The 24,612-nt window shown below is 42.3% G+C and overlaps 1 protein-coding gene across 2 annotated transcripts in view; it reads right to left on the bottom strand.

The window, feature by feature from the left end:
* The window catches only part of PTPRN2 (protein tyrosine phosphatase receptor type N2), a 643,897-nt gene that overhangs the window by 83,023 nt on the left and 536,262 nt on the right, over window positions 1–24,612 (bottom strand). For both annotated transcript variants that reach the window (XM_027450443.3, XM_038174330.2), the window contains exons 13-14: window positions 22,033–22,245; window positions 2,813–3,007 (exon numbers count right to left, since the gene is read on the bottom strand). In XM_027450443.3, coding sequence (XP_027306244.3) covers window positions 2,813–3,007; window positions 22,033–22,245 — 408 coding nt within the window. The remainder of the gene's footprint in view (window positions 1–2,812; window positions 3,008–22,032; window positions 22,246–24,612) is intronic.

The following is a 24,612-nucleotide window of genomic DNA, read 5'->3' as shown; positions in this document are numbered from 1 at the left end:
TTTTTTAGGCGTTGAGATATCTTTCATGAAAAATATCCATAAAAATTCAAAAGGTAAGAGGATTTTGGCAGCAGGAAATAGGAAGAACTGGAAAAGTCCTTGCACTGAATGATCTAAAAGTTGCAAAGTGGGACCCCTCGCTCCCCTTGACTTGTAGCTGCAGGACAAATGGAGAAAAAGCTCATCTCAGGCAAGCCTTTTCTACTGCTGAAGTTCAACAAGCTACTGTGTCTCCAGAGGGAGAAAAATTCAGGCAAATAAATATTACAGATACATGTCTTTATTTTTGAGCAAAACATAAATTGGGTCAGCTCTCCGGTTTCAGTGTGACCCACAGTGACACAAAACATGAGCAATTCTGATCAAGTCCAATCATCTGCCCTAGTGCTGTAGCTGCATGATGCTGATCTTCCCGTGTAAACCTAGCCTAGCTTCGCCTTCATCAAATCTTGATTTTATGGTTTAACTACTTCCCTTAAGTAAACAACCCCACTGCCTGCCTGACCCTCCTATTAGGCTTGCCCTGATATCCAAGCTAAATGCATCCTTTAGACTCTAACCCATATTTTCTTCCTAATTGTATCATCTGTGTCCATTAAGAACAATTTTTCCCCATCCCATATTTCAAAGCACAATATGCAGACTCCCCTGAATCACTGATTTTTGTTTGTTCAGTTTAGACTAAACAAATTAACTATTTTTATTCTCTCTGTGTGGTTTGTACTCTCAAGACACTACAGTGTTTCTGTTACCCTTCACTGAACCCTCACCACCTAAGAAATAACATATGCTGCTAGATCACTAACATATGTATGAGTTCATTCAGGGTTAAATAGGATTGGCTGAATTATGGACACTGAACACCATAAGAATGATCTTGTCCAACCTCATCCTTTTCTAAAGTTTATTCACAGACAGAAGAAAAAATTCTTTCTTGAAATTTTGCAGGAATTTACATATCTAGAATAAGTGGTTCCCATATGCAATTTTCTCTCCTTTAAATTTGATATTGTTATTTTTAAAAAGATTTTCATAATAATATAATCAAAAATAAATTTGCTCAATTTAAACTAGTAGGATTTGTTTGGAAATATCAAGTGCATATTTCCATCTATATAGGAAATTTTGCTTTTATTTTCATAGAAATATACTGCCTCAGAACCTTACCACAGGAATTTGTATTTATTTTCAGGTTGGACAATTAGAGTACTTTTAGATTACTAGAGTACTTCTCTAATAATCTACTTCTAAAGTAGATTAGCAGAGTACTTTTTTTTTTTTCTCAAGCATTTCAGTTAACTATGAAATGAAACTCAAGTTTATTTTGTACTAGTTAGGCAAAAGTGGGACAGCAGAAACTGTGACATATAATTTTCTGCCTTGGCAGCTCCCCTTCCAAAACATGCTTGTGTATCAGTGTTTAATAATACAAGATTTAATTAACTCTTTGGGGGGAAAAGACTGGGCAAGGGAAGAAGTATTTACTCAGGGTGACACACTGGTATGGAGTCTGGTTTTCAAACCTGTCCTGCTTTTGCTCAGTTTTATAGCTGACCTGACCAAGGCTGAAGAAGGTCAGTAATGTAGTAATGTAGCTGGAGTCAAATTAGCTCTTTGGGTTTTACCTGACTTCATTCCATCTTCCATTAGGTGAGGTGGCTTAAAAGAACTCAAAGAGTATCTGAGAAAACTGTACTTCCAAAAATAAATCCAGAAAAAGAGAAAGAAGTCGAAGAAGTATGATCCAAAAGTATGGAATCATGGAGAGAACCTTCCTTCTCAGAAATACCACTTGTAAATCTTCAGAATTGCATAAATACAATAGGGAAGTTTCCAAAAGCATGGCAATGCTACCAACTGGAAAGGGTGCTTACATGAGGTCAGTACTACTAATAAGTTGCAGAAATCAAATATGGAAAGCAAAATAACACCTGACTTATTATCTTCACCATCACCTAGCTTCTTCTCAGCCGATTTCAATGTAGTCTACAAAGACAGCAAATAATTAAAGGAGGAGGAAAATAAGGCACAAAACCCAGGGGACTGCTCCCCAGCTCTCCCAGCAGGATGCTAAGAGTGACAGAGAGACAGAAGCAAACATTAAGTCCCAACCACTAGACTCTGTCCTGGGCTGCTAACGCTGTTGCATACATACAGTCAGATCTTCATGTGTCAATCTTCTACACTGATACCAATTGCAAGTCATGTTTGGAAGTAACCCAAGTTTTCCAATGCAGACTCCATTAATAGAAGGTATTTGTATCATTTCAAACATAAAAGAGATACAGCTTGGAAGAAATCCTGATAAGGATAACTAAAATCAGGCTAGTCTCAAAATTCAGGTCCCTCTCCATTCAAACAGTAATGAAAAAAAAACGGTCCGTATTGCTAATATTCTGTTGCATTCTCAGCTTAGATACCTCCACACAATAACGACACACAAGAAAAAGAAGCTGATCAGAAATTCAGCAATTTTCTTCAGTTGTCCAAGCTGAGTTAACCATAAATTAATAGCACAAAAGGACAAAGCGTGACTTATCTTTTTTAAAGCAAGCACACAAATAATTTGTATGTCTGAGATAAAAGAATATTCCCCAGAGAGAAAAATAAACAATATAATGAGAAAGAAATGGAAATAAAAATCCTCTTAGTTTTAATTATACAAGGCTAAGCTTACCAGTGAAGCTCAGGAACACTTTTGATGTGTGAACAGACAGCTTCCGTTCCCTTAAAAGTTAACTCTTGCCATAAGCTGAGCAGGCATCTCACATTCTGACAACATTGTACGTGCCGTGAAGAAAAACCACCTTACCAAGATCATGTGGCCGGTGGAGATGTCCATGTTGGACTGGACAGGCTCCTCGCACCAGGATGAGGTGCTGCTGCGGGCCGAGGGGCTGGGAATGGGCCCATCGCTAAATTGTGAAGAAACACTATTGATTCGAGAGGCGTGCAGCGGCTCCGGGCGATCAGATGTCTTCACTGCCATGCGCTGACGGCATAGCTCCTAGAGAGAGAAAGGAAGAAACAACCTACGGTTAAGAGTAATTACAGGATACACTCTGCTGAAGACATATGATTTACAATATGTTTCCAGGGCTGGAAGTGTTTTCCCCCTCACCGCAGTGATTTTTGGGAGGCTGTCTGTTCTGTTCTGTACATCTACAAAGATTAAATTCTCAATGAAATTACTACATGCTGGCTCTCCTAACCTTTCAAAAGTTTAATTACAACTGTGTGCCCATTGCCTTTCATGATAACAAAAAATAATATTCTGGAGCTTGACATTCCCAACAGATCTCCCTTTTTCCCCTACCACCGCCCTGCAATCAGCACAGCCACTTTTGAACTGTGCAACCTACTGAAGTTAATGGGGTTGCACAGGAGTAATCGAGAGCACTGCTTGGCCTGGAATATGCAAACTCAGCAAGCTCAAGGCAACTGAATTGATGTGCCCTACTCTATAAATTCCAGTTGATAGATGCATCATTTCTCTTCATTAAAATAGCAAACTCACAACGCTTCCTCCCTGATGTGGGGCAGAGAGGATGAAGAATGACATTAATGAAGAATAAAAACAGAAATCTGTCATTGTATTGTTTAAGCAGCTTTGGCAAAGAAAGAAAATTCAAGCTATCACACACTCTAATGCAAGCCATGTAAAAACACCAAAATGGATTGCACTGTGAATATATATTTTCACTTGTGCCCGTGCATAGAATTCACTTAAAAATACAGAATTACGGTTAGGTAACACAAAATCCTACTGGCAAAAGCAACTCCCTACAGTACAAAATTCTGACTAATGGAATAAACAGACCCACAGTTATGCTGTGATTGTTATAATGCTCTTAGAATCACTTATGTGTGGTAAAATCTCAGAGACTATAATAAAATTATCATTTTTAACATATGTCTATTGTCCATGAGAGACACTTGGCTGCCTGTGTTGCACAGCAAGAGCGGCTAGTCCATGGGATCTGGACATATTGCACACGCGGTGTGGCTGCACATTTGTCTCGGATTACTCATTCTGCACAGACGAATCCTAAGAGCACAGCCTCTTGCCTCAGGCTAACAAAATAATACAGTCTGAAGAATTCATACTGTTGAAATGCTGGAGCCTTTGTTTTCGTATTCACTGATAATACAGTTACAGCCCAAGTGCCATCAGTAGGATGATCTAAAAAACTCCATATATCAACTGCTATAAAATCTTTTTTTCATATGGGAGTTAGAAATGTAACTTTAGGAGTATTTTTTTTTTTGACCTTGAAAACTTTAGGACACTGAAGAGGGATCCTAATTCATTCAGTAGCAAGCATTGAGACTTCTCTTGCCTCAATGTGGCAATGATTAAAGACCCATCCAAACATTTTCCATTTGTCTGCCTTTTACCAGAACATCTGTTTGATTTGCCATTAGAGGTGCTTATGTAGAAGTTTTCTGTATTTACAAAATGTAGGGTTTTTTCCTCACTTCCACTTGAATGCTTTCTGTCACTTGGTACCTTAGTTTCTTAGTTATGTACCGACTTTATTTTAGGCCAAGTATTAGAAAACACAAACAGCAACAACAAACCTTGAATATCAGTGTTAAATAGGTCAGTTAAACTATCAGCATAAAATATGATTAATACAATGTTTTTTGTTTTTTTTTTTTAATATAGGGCCAAGGAAAAAAAAACCTCTCCTTTTTTATGAAGGATCACACACGTCATCAGAAAAGACAGTAATAGCACAAAATGGCTATTGCTAACCTTGGAATGACCTTGCGGTAGTGTAATTTTAGCAGATTTTGGGAAAAGCATAACAGTACGGAAACTTTTTAGACAGAAAAATAAATCTGCAGAAAACCAAAAAGCTATTCAGATGTTTAGATACCAGCCATTCTCAGAGGGAATAGTTTACTGGACTAGACAAAACTACAAAAAGTAAAAGGTATAAAAATATGTACTCTATCACACAACTGCTGAAAGGATGTGTCTTCTGGCTAGCATGCCATGTGGCGTAAATATGAATTTGTCTTATTCTAATAGACATCCTGCCACTTGACTCACCCCAACTCTCTACTAACAATAGCATTTATACTCAGACAGGATCTTTGTTTTTAAGTTGATCTGTTCCTGCTGCTCACATCCTGCCCCAAGTCATAATCCTCTGCTTTTACAAGTGGTTGCTGTGGAAAGGATTACAGACCTCTGCTAACAAAAAAGAATCGGGAACAAGTGAACTCGAAGAAATTAATATTAGGAAATGTAAGCTGTAAAAGAAGTAATATTATAACCAACTGGTTCTAGATCAGATTAACCTCCAACTAAAAATGCTTTGGACAAATTATTTAATATGCTACTGAGAAAATTTGTTTTCAAGCCAGAGTTCAACGTTAATGGTCCTCATGAAGGATGGTAAGGTTGAGAAGCATGACAAATTTTAAGTTTAAAGAAAAAAGTAACTTTATTAACATATTTGTTTCCTGACATATATACAACTAGAACAATTATTCCCAGAACTGTTGTAACTGTCAAATACCTTAAACAAAGCAAGCACGTCACTGTACACCACCAGAAAAATGTTTAATGTAAACAGGAAGGTCAAATCAGAGTTGCAGCAAAAACACCACTGAGTTTCTTGATTGGTGTTTTAAATCACCAAGACAATGGTTTTTTCCCTGCCTGTAAACAGATTTTTTTGTTTAATTAATCTCTAGATTAGTCTAATGGCCCTTGGCAACTCTTCCTTCCCCCAGTCCCAGCCAGCCCAGGCTGAGGAACCTGCCTATACCCACATGCTAGGGACACCTACAGCTTTATCAAAGCCACCCCCCTGCTAAGCCTGACCATCTTGCCCCCTCTTGGGGTTTTTCATGTAGCTCCATCTACACCACCATCTACAAAAGCTTCAACACGTTTTGTTTTGAGGGTCCAAATGGATTCATTCAGGACACATGGACTAGGGATGTCCAACTCAGGTCAGGTATGTATCTAAATGTAGGGTTTGGGTTTGTTTCATCCTTGTGTCAGGCTGTTCTGGCCCTCTCCTGTGAAAGGCTTTGGGACTAGTGGGGTTTCAACACGTGGGGTGTTTCTCTCCTGGTGCTCTCAAGAAACACCATCCCTGAGCACTGAGGTGGGACCATTTCACAGGCACGCAAAGCCCTGAGTGGTTAAAACCCCCATTACTATCCCCCATACCTATTGTTATAGAAAACAATTTATACACCTCTCTGCATACTCAGGTATGCTCTTCCCTTTCTCCAAAATCTTGACTCTCATAAGCATTTAGCAAAACAGCCATCTACCAAACCACAATCAGAGTTCAGACTTGACTAAAATGTCAAAGCTGCATACTGCATGAATGACACAAACAGACGTATTTCTGTATCGTCTCAGCACTTGCACCATTAAAAATATTTTCTAAGAATGAATTCAGTTTACTGCTGCACTTCTATATTTAGCAGAGTGGCTGAGGCTATTTCTGCCATATAGCAACTCTGTAATGTCTAGCCTTTGTTTGTATATAGTTCTGGTGCCATTCTTCATTTAAAAACATCATTTACACCTAAAAAAGCAATCATAATGCATACAGTGAAATATGAAGAAATGATCCTCCTGACCCTTCAGGCTATGATCTAATGGATGGGTTGGACGTAAACATTTATTTAAAAGGTAATTTGAAGTTTATGACATTATTTCCCATCACATGGGAATTGCTATCATACTGAGGCACTTACTCTGTTTTTTATTTCCCAACATTTATTATCAAACTTATGTGGCGGTCACATGCAATATATAATGGAAAAGTAATATCGCTGTGTGACAAAAACTGCCATAACCAAGATAAATATTCTGTAAATAATGTCCAGTTAAATGAGTTCAAAGTACAGCACAATGATCATCTGTAGAGAGCTTTTTATTTGAAACATAATTGATAACCTTAAACAAACCATAAAGAGTATTCTCAGAAAAACCCTGGACCTCTTCCAACAAGGTTTTAAAGTGTTTCTAATACTTGGTTGTCCTCACAGAGATACAGAGAAGCACAAAGCAGCAATTATTTCCTAAGGTACAAGAAATGGATTTTCAGATCCATACAGTCCACTTGTGAATGAACCACATCACGGCATAAATGTAGTTTATCCAAATTGAATGAAGGGCATCAATAGAGTTGTTGTGCCTAATGGACAACAACTCATGGACAGAGAGCCAGTCTTACCATGCTGCTTTGTTAGATGGGGTCTCTGAACCTGAAGAGAAGAGTAAGAAACTCTCCTCTCAACTGAGGAGGCATTGTGCCTCTTTGGAAATGAACCCCACAGACACCTTACCATGTGGTTTACCAAAATATTTGTTTTTGGAGAAGAAACACTGTATACACCCTGGTAGGGAGTAAGAGGATAGGAGAGTGTGACACTAAAACCAGCCTGGAAGATGGTCAGTATTGAATCTTTTCCCCTTGTATTCTGTTTCTCCAGGAGCAGAGTTTTGAACCCTGCCAGAGAAGACACCACAGGGCCCCAGGAAAGGAGTCCCCACGCATGAGAGTTGGCTGCTGTCGGGCCAGCACAGACTGGTGAAGGACTCACTCCTGCTGACTGGGGACAAAGCCTCCCAGGAGTGGCTCTGCTGATGGTGCACAGGGCAAAAATGTCTCCCACACCAATAAAACCCTACACAACTGCACGACACAATCATTATCTCACCCAGGCAAAAGCATGACGTCCACCATCTGTTGCTACTATTTGCAAAAGTGGAATTTAAGGCAAAAAGCAGCCACCTCAAGGCAGATAGTCACAGGCAAAGGACCTACACTGGGTTTCCCAGTTAAGGGACAGCCAACATGCACCTCGGTGTTATGTTCATTCCTTGTAAAGATGAGCCACTCCACCTCCAAGCTGCCTGGAGTTAGGATACTGCTGTTCATTAAAATACCCATTTCATGCAATAATCTTCAGGCAGCCCTAGTTCAGCCACCAACTGTGGCATGTGCATTGTTCACATCCAGCTGGTACCAGGCGTACTATAAAATGAAAATTTTCAGTCCAAAGTAAATGAAAGTAGCTTCCTATCTAAAATACAGTTGTCCTTCCCCAGTCACAGTCACCTCAAACTTGCTCAACAGGAACCTGGGATCTGAGGGAAATTCCAACTTTCTAGTTTATATATATATATATATATATATAAATAAGTATATATACACACACACACATGATTTCATTACTATATATTCATGAGTTTGTTTTTTTTTTTTTAAACCGAGTCCCAGACTTACATAATTCCAAAAATAACGTTAAAGAAATAGGCCTGACATTTCCAGTCTTTTCAAAATCTTTTGCTTGACAAATTCAAATGGATATCACCTGACCTAGTCCAGAAACAAGAGTGGCACAATTATTTTCAGAATTTAAAAAATGTAAGAAAGAATAAACACTTCCATAGTACAATTATTAAGAAAATGAAGAGAAATTAAACCAAGAAAAATGTTGTTTATTAAAACTGGTAGATGAGCATACACAAAGCCCTTTCAACTTGACCTGCCTAATGTTCTAGCAGAAACAAGTAATAAATGTACAGAAACCCTGTATTTACTTTACATGTGAAACAAAATTGTTTTGCAGAAGTTTTAAATTAAAAATGCTAAATATTAATTCTAAAAGATCCTAGGCTATGCTTTTTAACAAAATAATGAAAACTAAGAATATACATAACCTCTTATAAGCAAGGTGTGGAAAAAAAAAAGATCTTTAAGAATTCTATTCTTCTCGGTTTTAATACATTTAAGTGAATATTAATCTTTCATTTCCTTTAAATTAAGGATGTATCATTCACTGGATGAAGTGAAGTCTGTACTTACAGCATGGAGTTAACCATTTTGCGATAGATGTAGTTATAATGCAGTGAGATTTAAAAAATGAAAAAACAAAGTAAGCTCATTTTTTTTAAACAAATGAATCTAGGACTACAAACATCATTATTCTCTAACCAAATTTGCTTAGTGTTACTACAGGGTGAAGCTAAAGTCATTTGGCTGCCTTTGTTTTGCTTTTGCATACTTAATATGCTTGCAGGTGTTATAAATTTAACTTTAACTTATTTACTGTGTTTGTAGCTTTGGGGATAATTACAGCTTTATTACCATTTATTTTTGAGTTATTGAAACATACTTTCAAGCTTTAGTTTCATTTTAACATGCTTTTTGTCCAGCAGTAAAAGAGCTATTTATATGTGTGGAATATTTACATGCATTTTCTATCAGTGCCAGAAAAGGCAACTACTGAGATCAGCTTGCCTTCAAGAAAGGAACAGAGGGACATAGTGGAAAAATGTTTGTAAGCCATATTTTGAGAGATCACACCTCTGCCACAGCATCAAACGTAGCGTTCCATAGCCACACTCTGTTCATTTTGTATTTATGCAGACATGTATGTGATGGATCCCAGAGGGTGGGGAAAAAATAATTAGACCACAGAATGTATATATTTAATTGTCAGTATAGATTTGGTTTGCAGTGTTCAATTTACTACCCATACTCTCGTACCATACCACTAACCATACATCTTGAGCCCCAGAATAGGACTTTTGCTTTGTTTTGATTTTAAGAGGCATAAAACGCAGGGCTGGTGTTTCTCTTTGAGAGAAGCGCAGTCAAGCACCCATTTTCCTAACAAAACCCCAATTTTGATTATGACTTCTGAAATTAAAAAGTTGTTATTTTTTTTTTTTATTTTTTTATTTTTTTTTTTAGCATTCTAAGTGTTTCCTGGTAGGAACTCATGCAATTATCATTCTCCTTTCATCAGAAAAAAAGAGAAAAGAAAAAGAAAGTAAAGGCCATGTGGGAGGGGAAAGGCAAAGAAAACATAGTTATCCCTCAGATGGAAAATGACTCTTCCTTCATTTCTGTATATTTATTTCCTCTTTTTAAATTCAATTTGCACTGCCTTATCCCACCGAATCAAACAAACAGCCATATTCCGTCATGGTCTTGCTCTATGAGGTCCAGCAGTCATGAACATCTCTGATTTGCACACAACCAGAGACACTGATTAAGTGATACAGTTTGAGGAAAATATTCTTATTTAAATTCTTTCAGTGACTCTCATCAATGGGCTGGACATCTAAACAGCCAGCTGGTTACTCAGTAAGGAGGATATGGCAGCATAGGTCAGATGATACTGCCCTAAAATATTGTTTTCTCTGCTTACCACACCAGGAAAGAGTAAGCTTCTTTGCAGACTATACTACTTGCCAGGGGATCAGGGCAATTTCAAGATCATGTTTGGGTGACTATGCTGGGGATTTTCATCCTACACAACATTACAAGATACCACTCTAAATGGGCCTGTGAGAACAAGACAGTTCCACCTTTGGTTTCTGAAAGAGGGAAGAGTTTCATCAAACAGATGCCTGGCTTAACATGAGGGCAGTGTAAAGGACTTCACAGACAGAAGATAAAAAGGAAACAAACAAAAAAAAAGGAATATATTTTTGGTGGTTTCAACCAAACCTGGTGCCTGAATTGCATTTCCCACCTTGCAAGTGTGGATGCATAAGGTATGTAAAAAGTAAATGATAAGTGGGAAGCAAGGAGAGGAAAGATATGTTAAGGAGTAACGAGGACGTTGAGAAATAAAGAGTTCAGCCCTCATCTCTGCTAAGAAACTTGGATGTAGTGCCCAGACACGAGCATCCCAACTGGTGCAGTCCTGTATCCATAGCAATCTGCAAAACTGGCCCTACAACCAGTACAACTGGCCCTTTATGTGTAAAACACACATAACCTTTTCCATGGTTTGTTCATATTTAACTAACTCTGATGCCTGCTGACGTGGCCCCAGCTGCTGCATAATATGAATTCGGACAGTAAATTCACCGCACAGTATGGTTCACAAATAAACAGTATTAATGACTGAATTAACCTGCAAGGCCATGCAGAACCACGTGCAAATTTCTCACGTATTTTGACTTTAGCTCACACCCCCGAAAGCTGGACCAGCCTCCAGCAGATGCCCCTGCTCTAAAAGAGAACCGCCACGAATGTTTCCTTTTCCACTCCCAGCGTTTATAGCTGCCTGGGGCCCAAAGCAGGCAAAAAACGCAGTCCCCAGCCAGCTGTAGTTTCTCAAGAAAAATATACATTAAGGCTGTGAAGTCCACTTTTTTATTGTCCTGCAAGACTGAAAATGGGACACCATTTCTGGTAGAAGTGAGAATTCCCAGCTCGCCGGCAGAACTCAGCATCCACTTCTAGCTCCGAAAGAAACAAACGTACAGCCACAACTTGATGTCTAAAAATGCTCTTTTACCCCATTCCAAGGGTTATTATTGCTTCTCCTAAAGTCTGTGTAACTGCATTCCTGGTAACAGAGGCACTAAAACCAAGCAGAGAAATACAAAAAGAAGCCCTAAAAGCTTCCAAAAAACTCAAATCCTTTTTTTTCATGGAAGGAGGCTATACACAGCAGACATGATGCTGGGATAAGGAAGTATTTATCAAAGATGGCCATCGGCGACATTTGTTTTTCATAACATCATCTATCATGACAGTTGAAGGTGCCAGTCATTACCCTCTCCTGACATGAAAACTAACGTCATTGCTTTCCACCCATTCCCCACTGAAAATAAAAGTGAAATCACGGTTTAGCTCTGCTAGGAATAACAAATGCAAATTTTGCGAACAAGGAAACAGCAGGGAAAAAGGAATATATAAAGTACAGTGTTGTTAGTAAGTTAAAGAGGTTATTAGGAGCTAAAAACTTGGTATTTTATTGAAACCCTCCTAAATTCTGAAAAAAAAATAATAAAAATGTATGAGTTCTATCATATCTCTGAGCACAGACATTCTTTCTATCAGACACAGCAAAAGCCTTCAAGGATTAAAAATGTTGGTCAATATTTCTACACATCCACTTTATTAGCATTACAGGAGATACTGGAAAAAGTGAGAGGGATTTTGTACTCAGATCTTAGTACTGATGTTCAGAGATACAGGGAGACCTCCCATTCAGAAAAAGCAGCAAAAGCACCAAGAGGTTTTATGCATTTAGCATCACTAAATCGCTAGTCTTTGCCCTAGGTGTTATGCAGAATTGAGAGTAAGAGTTTTGCTTTTTCTTCAGCTCCTCATCTTATACACATCTTACTTTTCTACAGTGCCACTTTGTTACTGTTTTATAAGAAATAACCTGTCTTTTCAGTCTCTCTTTGTATGAGTTTTCCCTGCCATTAATCATTCTTGTCACCTTTTCCTCCCCCCCCCTCTATTTCTGCAGCGTTCCTTCTGAGATGGAGTGACCAGCACCTACAGAAGCCTCCATCATTGATTTTCACTTAATTAACTTCTAAGGTCTTCAAACAAACAAACAAAATTATTAGTCAACAATGCTTAGAGAGCCACTGGGTTGACCCAGACCTTCAAAAACAAGCTCAAATTTGGAACAGGTTGGTAGGCAACCCTCCTACATACTTTAATTCCATACATAAGAGCTTTCCAGTGAGGTTAATTAGGAATTGCAGCTCTTTATTTCACTCTTGTGGATGACAGTATATGGACTTTACACACTCCCATTCCTATTTTACTACATATATTATTTCCCCAGAGTATAGGAGAGATGCTATATGACATAATTTCACTATATCACATGAACTGACATTTGTAAATTGCTCTTGATCCCAAAACTTCATTCAGCTTCATTACATCATTCCTCCTACCCTTTGTGGAGGGCCAGCCACTGGCACCTTCTGCTATGTTCCACTGCAATGAAACCTCCCCCAGCAGATCCCACCTTTTCACTCAGAATCAGGCATTTTCCCTTCACAGTGAGCCAGGATGAAGTCCAGCTGAGAAGCTGGAAAAAGGCAAAATCCAAGTTTTGGCTCCCCATGCTGTCAAAAAAGCAGTGGCATACTGATTTTTTCCTTTTCATCTTTCCCTCGCTCTTCTATTCATAGTTAGTAGAAAAGATCTATATTTCTCTGACATGTGAATATTCTCCCTGATACATTTTGGAAGATTAGTAGGATGTTCAAACCAGCCTAGTAGAAAATAGGTAGGGTTGGTAGTTATGGCTCTGCTGCTGCCCACTTCAGACCAAGTATTTCAGCTGTTATCAGACAGCCTGACCAAGGAAGAGCCTTCGTGCCTGCATGAAATGAATAAATCTCCAAGTTAGGTGACATTCGATGCTTAACCAGCCAAGGTAAGCATGCAAACCCAATACTGAAAGTGAGTTTTATCATGGTAATGATGAGCTTGTCCGTGCTTTGCAGGATAAGAGCAGCCACTTCTGAGATCTACATGTTGCTGCACACAGTTCTGCAAAGCAGCAGCACTCTGATGTAGAATGAAAAAGCAGGAATCATCAGGAAGCCTGGAACTAAGTTAGCTAGGTATGAACGCAGAAAAATAAAAACTGCACAGAACATGAATAGGATTTTATCCATCTGAAATATTAAAAATTTAACAAACTATTTCCCTGATCAAAATCTCTGCTTGTTCAAAATGCTGGCATCCCAAGCAAACATCAATAAAACATCACTGATATGTCCTGCAGAAGATCTAGAAACTGGACAGGAAGGCTTAGAGAAAACCTAATGCATTTTCCCCTTTGGTCAAGCCACCACCTACACTAAATTAGATTTTCTCTGATTCAAAAGCTGTTCCTTCCCATCCTCTCCCCCACCCCCCAAGTTAATTTTATTTCTTTGAAAGATTTCACTTCTAGACACACTCTTTTACAGCCTCTCTTCTTTAATCTTGGTTTGGTTATTTTCCAAAAATGCAGGTGATGAACACAAGCTCTACATGTTGCAAGCTGAGAACCTGAACTGGATTACGAATAACTGCAGAAATACCCAAGCAGTTGCATTCACTGCTGCTGTGAGAGTTTAGGACCTGTAATAGCAAATATCACAGCACAAAGAAGTCAGATGAATTGTCTCCGTCCCTTAAACTAGAAAGAATTTAGAGCTCTGTTGTGCCTGGAAATGTATGGAAAACATCTGGGGTAAGAGGTCCTCATCTCCTGAGCTTTGCCCCTGCTGATAGGAACAAGACGAGGCCTCCTGTCCAGCCAGCACAGACCACATCCTCCTTCCACCTCCAGCTCCTGGCAGCTCTGCACAAAGCCCACCCATGGGTGCCTCTGCTCCCACACATCCCACGAGGTCACCGCCTCACCCGGTCTCTTTGGGAAGACCAGGGCAATTGTGCAGCACGACCTCAGCAGAGCTCCAGCCTACTCTACCCAAACTCCTTCTCTTATGGTTTACATCACAAGAAAACCAACAAAAATGTCACACCCCACCCAGAATATTTGGCTTTGCAACATTCACTTCCCTCCAAGAGCTGCACAAGCAGGCTACAGGCCAAGAGGGAAGCTGAGGACGCAACCCCTACTTCTGCCCCTCTGTCCCACCCAGCAGCAAAGTCTGCATGGCTTGCCAGGGAAAAAACTCAGGTGGCCATGGTCAGCTTCAAATCCTTCATGAAGGCTGAGTACAAACACACGGAGCAGAGAGGACAAAAGATTCCCTACTTCCCTGCGTGAGATCGATGTGCAGAATGAACAGAAGCAGTAAGAAGAACACCTTTTTTTGCACCCTCAGGCTTCAGAGAACACATTGCAACCTGTTCCTGCTCCCAGGCAGGGAGATGCTACAAGACCTGACAGATATCACCTGCAACAGTTGCTTATGTAGGCAAAATTAACCTCTGCTTTCTTCCAGGGAACACGACCCCAATACAAGATTTATTCTGCAAAATAAAAACCTTCCCAGTTAAAAACTTTTAAGAATATTTTTTTTTCCTCCCCATCCCTCCCTCCTTTTTTTTCCTTCCAGCATAGCACTTGAAGGGAATAATAGGAAGGGCTCAGAAAGCCAGATCACAGCATTAGCTGCTGAGTGTTGAGAGAGTACACAATAGACAAATGTGTCAAATATGAAACACAGTAACATAGCTGCTCCAAATAAATAAATAAATCTGAAAACAGAAAAAAGGGCAGGGATATGTTGGAAAAACAGGCCTGATTATCCTCTGCATAACATCAGGAAAAATGCCACTGAAGACACTACAGTCATTCCAGAAAGAAATCAGGACACTTGAAATGATGTACTGCCTGGGACTGCAGATCAAATACTCTCCAGCCCATTAGGCAAGGCTATGGTTATCTTTGGCTTCTCTCAAAGGTCCAGGCCCTGGGACATAATCGATTTATGGGAGGGAGATGATCCATTGTGCAAACCAAGCCCCGCGGCATGGCCAGGAGCAGCGCAGGGGCTCTGCAGCAGGGGCTGGATGCTCGGAGCTCACGGCTGGTAAAGCAGTAATAAAATTCACCCTCTAAACAGGCTGGGCACAGCCAAACTATTCAGAAGACTGCCCAGAGAATGGATATATGTCTTTTTCTTGGCCTATGCTAACTGTGTGCAAGAGATTGTTTGGGAAAAAGCTGGGCGGCTTGGCCTGAAGCCATGCCAGGACTGTTTGAGCAATTTACTGGTTTAATTTACCAGGCGAGATGCAGCCTGCCAGGCCAGAGCACCTCCAGCACATTTTCTAAGAAAGACCTGCTTGGGTAAGGACTCTGAATTTCCCAGTAATTAAAAATGAGTCACTAACTTCATTTCCCCTCTGACTATTCGTTTTTCTTTGCACTTTTCTACATCCAAAATACCCCAAAACGATACTGTGAGATGCATGGAGCCTTTCTTTTCTTGCTCCACAATACACCAAGCCCTTTTCTTCCTTTAGACAGGGAAAAATGAAGCAAGTGTGGCAAGGGGAGAGGCCGACCGTCACCTGCTCTCTGCTACTTCATGTTCTCTCTGTGCAAACCAACAGCTGACTGCTTGATAAAGATGGATTGCATCCTTCAAACCTAAACCCACACGGCACCTCCTCACCCATGCTCTTCCAGGAGTTGTGTGCGTACACATTTGCCTTTCAAAAAAAACCCTCTCTCTCCACCTGCCCTCTCTAAGGAAAAGAGCATTTCACCAAGAAGTATTGCTGCACTGCCCCTGCTGCAGCACCTGGCTGGGACAAGCCCCCTTCTCTAGCACGCAGTCACTGACAAAAGTTGTATTCCTCAATATATTCTTCAGTTATATTCTTCTTCTTGGAAGACAGCTATTTGTAATGAGCACAAGAAATATCTTCCACCCATAGGAAGGGGTTCCTTGCAGCTCCCTGCTGCTGGGAGCTTAAAATCATAAAAATGTTAATAAGTAAGTTGGATCTGCATGCATACACCTCTCGTTTTGCCTCATTGTGCTTTGGCTGTCCACCGTCTGACACCAACAAAATATTTTAACAAAAGGTAAACTCTCTTCTAGCCACCTTTAAACACTTCCCAGCTCTTTCTCTTCCCCCATTATTGCTACGTATACTTCTGTGCAAACTGTTTGGAAGATTCTAAAAACTGTCTCAGCTTAAAGTTCAGTGCTTTATGTAGCAACATTACATACAGTGCATTTGCAAGTTACTGGGAATTTATTTTAAGACCAAATTCTAATTAAAGTTCACAGTAAACAGCCTTAAATGGACAAGGACAACTCTTCTGATACATATACCTCCCATGTTTTATAGCAAACAATTAGTCATTTTACACAGTCATGTGAGATGACTTTTTTTCTCTTTTAATAAGGACAGGAAAGGATTAAAAATGTGTTATGTCCCTTGTTTTCCCTGAAGAAAACACAAACAAGCCCTTCGCAGCATTCAGCCTTAAGGCAAAATTTTCATCTATCCAAAATCTTTACTAAATGTATTCCTTACTGACGTTTACTAAATACTCATGTAGTGAATGCTTCAATCCTCAGTGATAGCTTTTTTGCTGAAGTGTAGTGAGGGTCCTTGAAAAAGAAGCAGTCTTACATAGATGCGAGGCACTGCTTTAGGGCACTGATCATTCCCAGTTTGCCAGCTTACTTTGCTCTCGGTCCTGATGTTAATTTGAATATTACCGAGAACTTGAGAAATAGCAGCTCATTTTTCCTTTTTTTTTTCATTTCACTTAGTTCACAAAATTCAATTTTCCAAGGACTTGATATATAATATTGCTCTAATGTTAAGATCTAATACGATAATAACATATTTGCTTATGAAAGTCAGTCTAGAGTCTAAAACCTGAAGCCATATTAGATGCAATGAATTATCTGTATTTAAATACACCAAATAGGCATGATGGCTAAGCAGATTCTTTCTGATGGAGCCTTTAAAAATATTTGTAGCAAAATCCCTATTGTAACTGTTGTGAATACTGTTTTCTTAAAGTCTCTGTCTAACCAAAAATACCAGCAGGATCAAATCTTTAAAAGCACAGAGTTTTTAGTGGCTTTGAATCCAGAAGGATCATGTAATTAATAAGTCTGAATTTGACAAAGGAGTATATAATTTATATATAACATAATACATGTAATAATATGGAATTTAACATATAATTTACAATTATATGCCTGCCAAATCAAGTTATTTGAACAAGTTTTAAAACAGCGGATGATGTAACCCAGCTGCATTGATGGTGCACGGCTCATGTAACCTTGAATACCTCAGGCAGCTGCAGAAGGACTTCATTGTAAACTGTTTGGTCTTTGCCCCCTCGCTTTCTAAAGGAAGTTCTTTTGGCTGAGATCAAGGAAAATTAAAAAGCACATTATTGACATAAAATATTAACAGGGAGGCTCTCTGAAGCTAGCTTCAACGCATTTCAACTTTTGCCTTTAAATTCCATTATGGCCAACATTTTGTAGAGCATTAGCAGTGATGCAGAAGATTATGCTCACAGGAAAGTTCTGCAGCTCGACGTATAAAATATGCTGATGATTTAACATCTTGCACAACCCAGCACTCTCCACACAGGGGTCAAAAGCCAGGGTTCAGCTGGACTCACAAATACATCACCCTGAATCCAACGGAGCATCTCTAAATAGCAGCAGCCGCTAATATACACTCATTACGTTAATAAATTGCTCGCTAATGGGAGCGGTGACAAGTAAGATGTGCACTTAGTGGCCCTGCTCACAGCCTGCCCCCCATGTCTGAATGCCCGTTTTTCTCTGGGTGATGTTCGAAAGGCTTCAAAGTGCGGGAGGAAAAATCTGCTCGGCGCTGTGAAATAAATCAAAGGGGCTCTGCTGAAAATTCCTAAAACGCTTCTGCCCTAATCTCCTGGACCAGAGAGGGGACTTGCAGCATACTAAACTTGCTTTTCAGAGAAGATCAAAGCGACATGAGCAACAATTAACAACACGAGCGTAGGTGTGCGCATGTGCACAGGCACAGAGAGGGTGGCTCGAACCTCTTTTTAGTCATCCACGAACGCTGACGCTGACTTATCTAATCGTTACACATGTGATTTGAAAGGACAGGAGACGTGTTTAAAAGGTACACAAAAAGTGTCTGCCTTTGTGTAAGCTGTGTTTCATGCACATGTAGTGTTTTACGAGATACACTGCTGCCATTCATTCTGAAAAGCTCCTTAGCCACAGTCTAATTAAACCAGGCTATAATTTGCCGTTTGCTTAGTGATTCAAAGATAAATGAAGTTGCAGTTGTGTATCTATCCTTCCTAATGTTATTCTTCAAATAGGGTTAGTCTCACAGACCTTATTTTAACGCTTTCAAAGCCAGCTGCTTGCCTCAGGAAACCTCCAAAGAAACCTCCAGACCTCAACTCAACCACCTCCATCAGTCTTGGTCCACCTGCCTGGTTAGCGAAGGCACCCCTGGAGTCTTATTTGCCCGCTTCAACTTCTAAGTGGTGTTGGGCATTCTGACTAAACCCGGTCTGCCTCTACACCAAAAACCCTTGTGCTGGTATGTAGGTGCTCTCGCACAAGAAACACTTGGGCAGTGACGTGGGGATGTCCCCACGGCGCAGGCGCGGGGTCCCTGGTGCAGGAGCTGGCAGGGAACTGATGCAGAGCGGCAGCTTGGGCTGGCTCCCAGCTCTCACCAGCAGCATCTTAGGAGACTTAGCAGCCAACCTGCTATTTCCCTGAAATACGATTTGTCTGTTTTTCCCTTTTTAATCTGGTATTTCACTGTGTAAACTGCAAGGAAAAAAAAAAAAAAAAAAAACAAAAAAAAAAACCACAACCACACCACAAAACGAAACAAACAAACAAAACGCAACCAACCAAAAAAAAGAAACCACCAGCCAAATAGCTGTGGGAAAAACCTCCTCCAAGTTCACAGGGTGAGGAAGAAATGAGTAAAACCCCGAGTGAACTCTCCTGGCTGAACTGGGTTAGGATGAAAAATGTCTCGGCTAAATCTTAAAAATTTAGGTCAGTCGTGTTTAAGAGAAGATATAAACCACTGACATTTTGAGAAGCACGTGAACCAATGTGATGTTTCAGTGCTCTCTCTGAATCACGCTGGGCCACTAGGCCCTTTTATACTGACCAATTCCACACCCCCCCTTCAAATTAAAAAAAAATAAATCTGAATTGTCACTTAAGCTGTAACCAGCAACATATTGGGAGTATCATGCTTTAAAGTCTAGTGGCAGCAGCTGCTGAAATATTTCATATTTTTAAAATATACCAAGTTAACTGAGTAGATAGATACTTGTGAAGCCTTTAACTGATACAGAAGAGAACCAAGTAGGTGCAATTTTCAAAGCTATCTGCTTTTTTCTTTCCCCATATGAATACGGGTCACATTATAGCCCTATGAATATCAGAGAAGATGAGGAAAAGGATAATTGATGCTTTTCTGAGACCTAATTGATGTTATCCAAAACATGCACCACACCAGATACCCATTACATTTAAATCACAGCTCAGCACACGGTGATGTTGACTGTGTGAACAGGGCTCAGTCCTAATTTCTCTTCAAATCCACGTGAATAGTTTATTATATACAAAATGAGGCCTGGTGATTCATTTTGATAAAACGCTACTTAGCAGCATCAAAACTGCTCAAGTATTTTGTCTGCCTGTACTGGGGCCTCCCACTGCTGCCATTGAAACAAATGGCAAAATTCCCATCTACTTCCACGGGAGGAGAGCCAGGCCCTTGGAAACCTTTGTATTTAAGGAAAAACATTTTTCCTCCTCCTCATGAGGACAGTTCTCCCGAAAAACCAATGGAAATGTTTAAGAAGTCAGGTGGTTAGGACTGGGCCCAAAGGTCAGGAACAAAGAATATTAAAGCAGTCCTGCCATGGGAACACTGAGCATCCTCAAAACATCGCCTGTTTTGGTTTTCAAACAGAAAATTACTCTCTCAGATCCAAGGAGGGAGATTTTAAAATATATATAAATCCGGGAAGAAGAAATGAAGCACACATTTCATTTAGTGTCTGGATTACAGATTCTTATTAAACAAACCAGAGCTCATTATAAAATCAATATCAACTTAACCACTATACTCCCCAGAGAAACGGCAAAAAAGGTCACTCCAAGAAATTCAAACAATTTTCCTGCTGGAAGGGCACGATTTTAATTACAGATACTATTAATTAGAGCTGTCACTAGGAAGATTGTCCTGTTAATTATCACAAATTCAGTTTCAAGTGTGATTTTGGAACCTGGAGGGCTTTTTTTTTTTTTTTTCGAAATTAAGAATTCTTGTATTTATGTTTAATGAAAAAAAAAAGACTACCTATTACTTGTGTGGTTTGAATAAGTCAACAGCATGTTCCTTATTAAAACCAAAATTATTTATAGCCAAGGTCTCCTCGGCCAACAAAACTAACCTGACAAACTGATGGTTTATTCACACTTCGTCCTGTAGGACACTCCATTTTTCCCCTAGAAATGCCTTTGATCTACCTCTCTTTTGCTTTGGAAGTCATTAAATTGAAAGATTTAAAGGAGATTTCTAGATGAAAGTAGATTTGAAGATTTAAAGTAATTTAAAGATTTTTATTTTTATTTTTTTTTACAGTAAGCATTCAATTTAAACTGAAAAGCAAAGCCATTCCTGAGAATGCTAATTGTTACGGAAACATTTGTATTTACCATTCATTACTAAAATCTCCCTGAACTATGGAGAGGCACTGAACATGCTCAATTTTGACCCAGGAGAGGTCCAGAGAGACACAAACTTTGCAAGGAAATAGGAGTTTCCTCCCGGATGACTCCCTGCTGCCGATTTGAATCCATCTGAGCCCCGGAATACCGAAAGGCCATAAGGTCTGATGCTGAGCAGGGCAAGAAGGTAAAACAAAACTTGACAAAAAAGTGCCATTAGCGGGACCCTATCAGTGCAGAGCAGACACAGATACTCCAGCAACGATGTTTACACATTCTCGAATTCTTTTTCTAGCCACGCTCCAAATATTTTGGGAAGGTAGATCAAGGCTGCATGGCACAGGACCACAACACATGCACCGCCTCACCACTGCACACACCAGACCTGTACCGGTACCTAAAGCAAACTTCAGGAAGCTGCAGCCTCTCTCTCCACCCCACACTTTTGAAAGCGAAAGAGAAACCTTGAGGTTCCTGATTTATTTCAGCAAACCTCAGCGCAGCGCTCCCGCACTACCGGGGACACAGCTGCTACCATTGTTCTCCTGGAAACGGCCCCGCTTTACCTCCCCATCTATCAGCATTAGGTTTCATTTTATCTGAATAATGGCAGAAGGTGGCAACAGATCGGGTCAAAGGCTCTTTTCATATCAGACCCTGAAGAAGTCGATTACTCAAAAAGAGAGACATCTTCAGATAACCGTGCAATCCATTCCTCATAAACGGTAAAGATTTTTCGTTATTAATAGTGGCAGGGGTGACAGATTATGGATATTAATGTTATTTTTTTCAGAGAATTCCAGTGGCGAGGGCTTTTTTTTTTTTTTTTCCCCTTTCAATGTTTCTAATTAGCCACAAATTTACAGCAACCACCAGAATAGCCGAGATTAATCCCCGGCAGTAAGAAGCCGGTCCGGTGAATCTGTGGGGATATTCATGGGAGAAAGAGGAGGGGGGGGGGCCGGCGTGGAAAACAAAACAAGCCCGACCGAGAGAGGGGTCCGGGGAGGAGGAGGAGGAGGAGGAAGAGGAGAAAGGCTGCTGCTTACCTGATAAGCAGCGGTGGCGTCGGAGCCGGCGTCTGCCCCCAGGGCCGAGAGCTTCTCCTTGAGGCGGTGGTGGGCGCGGTGCCGGAGGCAGTAGACGACCCCCGACGCCGCCAGGACCCCGGCGATGCAGGCGAGGGAGAGGAGGGTGAGGAGGAAGAACTTGGCGGACTCTGCCTCTTCCCCGCGCTGTGGGAGCGGCGGGACGTGGCTCTTCTGCAGGGGAGGAGAGAGAGGCAGCGCCTGAGTGGCGAGGAGGGCGGGGGGGGACCCGTCGGGGGAAGCCCCCGGCAGCGCCAACTTTCCGCCGGGGATGGAGCCGAGGGGACGGGCAGAGACAGCATCGCTTGTCCTTCCCCCCTCTTGGCCCCTCCCGTCCCCTCCCGCGGTATTTAAGCAGCGACAAGCAGCAGGCGGGGGGCTGGGGGGGGGCGCATTGGATGCGCGCAAAGTCCGCAGCCCCAAGTCCACCCCCCACCCCAGGCCCCCAGAGAGGGGGCAACGAAGGAAAATCAGATTTTAGTTTTTTTTCCTACAGTGAAAAATAAAACATGAAAACACACACAATAAAAATAGTAGGTGGCGGTCCTTCCTTTTGTCTGGTGTAGAAGGAAAGGATTGAAAAAAAAGCCCGATAGTTCCAAACTCCTCCGGATTACTATTATTTTTTTTGCAGCAATAGGAGAGGATCCTTCTCGTGCATTTCACTTGTCTCCATGCGCTAAAAAGTTGTACGATAATTTCCCCTCATTAGCTTCATTATAAGCTATATTAGCAACAATTAAAAACGCAACATGAAAATGAAAAGACCAGGCGCGCAAATTGCAGCAAGACTCATTTGGCCCGCGTTCCCCCTCTCACAATTACCGGGGAAATGAATTGAAAAGCACGCCCCTGCCTCAGTCCTGGTTGCTACAAGATGAGAACAATTAGCAAACTCCTTTCCACCACCTCATTTCGCGTGGTAACAAAATGGATTTTTCCCCATGAATGCCTAGCCGGCCTATTCATTATCTCTCCTCTATTAGTAATTTTCTGCTCCGCATTCAGCTAGCCAGCTCTTAATTTCCTCCTGTCTTGCAGTGTACACAGTGGCTCTTATGTCAGGCCCGGTCCATTTTTATCTTGTAATCATAAAGGCCACCAAAGCAATTATCGCCGGTCTTGACTGTAAAAGCTTGTCATTAATTAGCCTCCTTGCCTTCAGTGCCGCGGATTAGCCGGGGCTGAGGCTGAGTTAATGGCAATGCGGGGTTCACGCAGCCCTCCCGGCTTTTCCTCGCTGCCCGAGCCCAGCGCAGGAGGGCGGCCGCCTTCGGCAGCCCCCGGGCGGCGGGGGGCGGGAGCGGGGCTCGACGGGGCGAGGCGAGGCTTTGCGCAGCCCCCCCCCAAGCCCGGATCCGCCGCCTCCCCGCCCCCCTCCCCACCCCGTAACGGCCCCTCCTCCAAATCCCAACAGCCTCCAGGAGGATGGGGCTGCCCCCCCCCGGCTCTTCCCCATCCTCCGTCGTCCCCGTCCCGCGGGGCTCCAGGGTATCGGGGCACCTCCTTGTGTGTTCCCCCCCTTTCTACTATGACCGGCACCTGCCCCGGCTCCCCGGCCCCGGGTGGGGGAAAAGGGGGCTCGCAAACAGCCGGGGCGGGGGGGCATCACCGACGGCAGCAGCCGCCGCTTCGGCCCCGGGGGCCCGAGGAGGTGAAGGGCCGCCGCGCTTTGCCATTAGCATTTCGGTGAAAGGCCGCCGTCCCCTCGGGGCCAGGGGTCGCGATCTGCATCTCAATAGGCAGCCCCCGCAAAAAAAAAAAAAAAAAAAAAGTGCCGGAGACCCCCCCCCCCGCCCCGTCGACGGCTGCGCCCCGGGACGTTAATCCGCCTCGGCGCTGTGTTTGGCCTCCCATCAGCGAGGCGGGGGGATGCTGACCCCCAGCCCGGGCCCCCCGCGGTGCCCACGACCCCTTCAGACCCCCCCCTTACCCTCCCCTACGCCCCCAGCCCCGGGGGCGCGCCCCACCTCCCCCCCTCCGGGCCGCTCCATCCCCGCTCCCCGGAGCAGGGACGGTGAGGAAGAGGCTGGGGGACACCGCTCGCGGCTCCCCCCTTCCTCTGCTCCCCCCACGGCGATTTTTAACGATTCTCCTTCCCCCGTCGCCGTGTGAGAAAGAGCCTTGCAAACGCCAAGGGGTGGAAAGGGCTGCACGAGGGAAACAATGCGAAGGACGGGAGCAAAGTGCTGTCAAGCGCCCTGGGTAAACACAGGGGAGAGAAGGAGCGTGCTTCGCCTTCCCCTGCCGTAGTTATAGTGACCCGGGATGCTGCTCGCCAGCTCGGCCACGCACTTTTTCCCCGCAGAGCCGGGCTGCGGGAAGAGGCTGGCCCCGGGACAAAGGCGCTGGTGGAGACCCGCACGGCCCCAGAGCCCCGCTGGGAGCCAGAAATTGGTGAAAGAGCTCGAAACCTGCCCATGGGGGGAGGCTGCAGGGGGGTCTTTAGCCTCGTTCACACAACGTCTGGAGGCATTTTCCACGGGGGGCTCACGTAGCCGTGTCCCTAGTGCCGGGCATCGGGCTGCCGAGGCAGGCAAA

This window comes from Anas platyrhynchos, chromosome 2 (genome assembly GCF_047663525.1).
Source record: "Anas platyrhynchos isolate ZD024472 breed Pekin duck chromosome 2, IASCAAS_PekinDuck_T2T, whole genome shotgun sequence".
Classification (NCBI taxonomy): Eukaryota; Metazoa; Chordata; class Aves; order Anseriformes; family Anatidae; genus Anas; species Anas platyrhynchos.
Note: the sequence above shows the minus strand (reverse complement) of the source record. Positions and strands in the feature narration are given on the sequence as shown.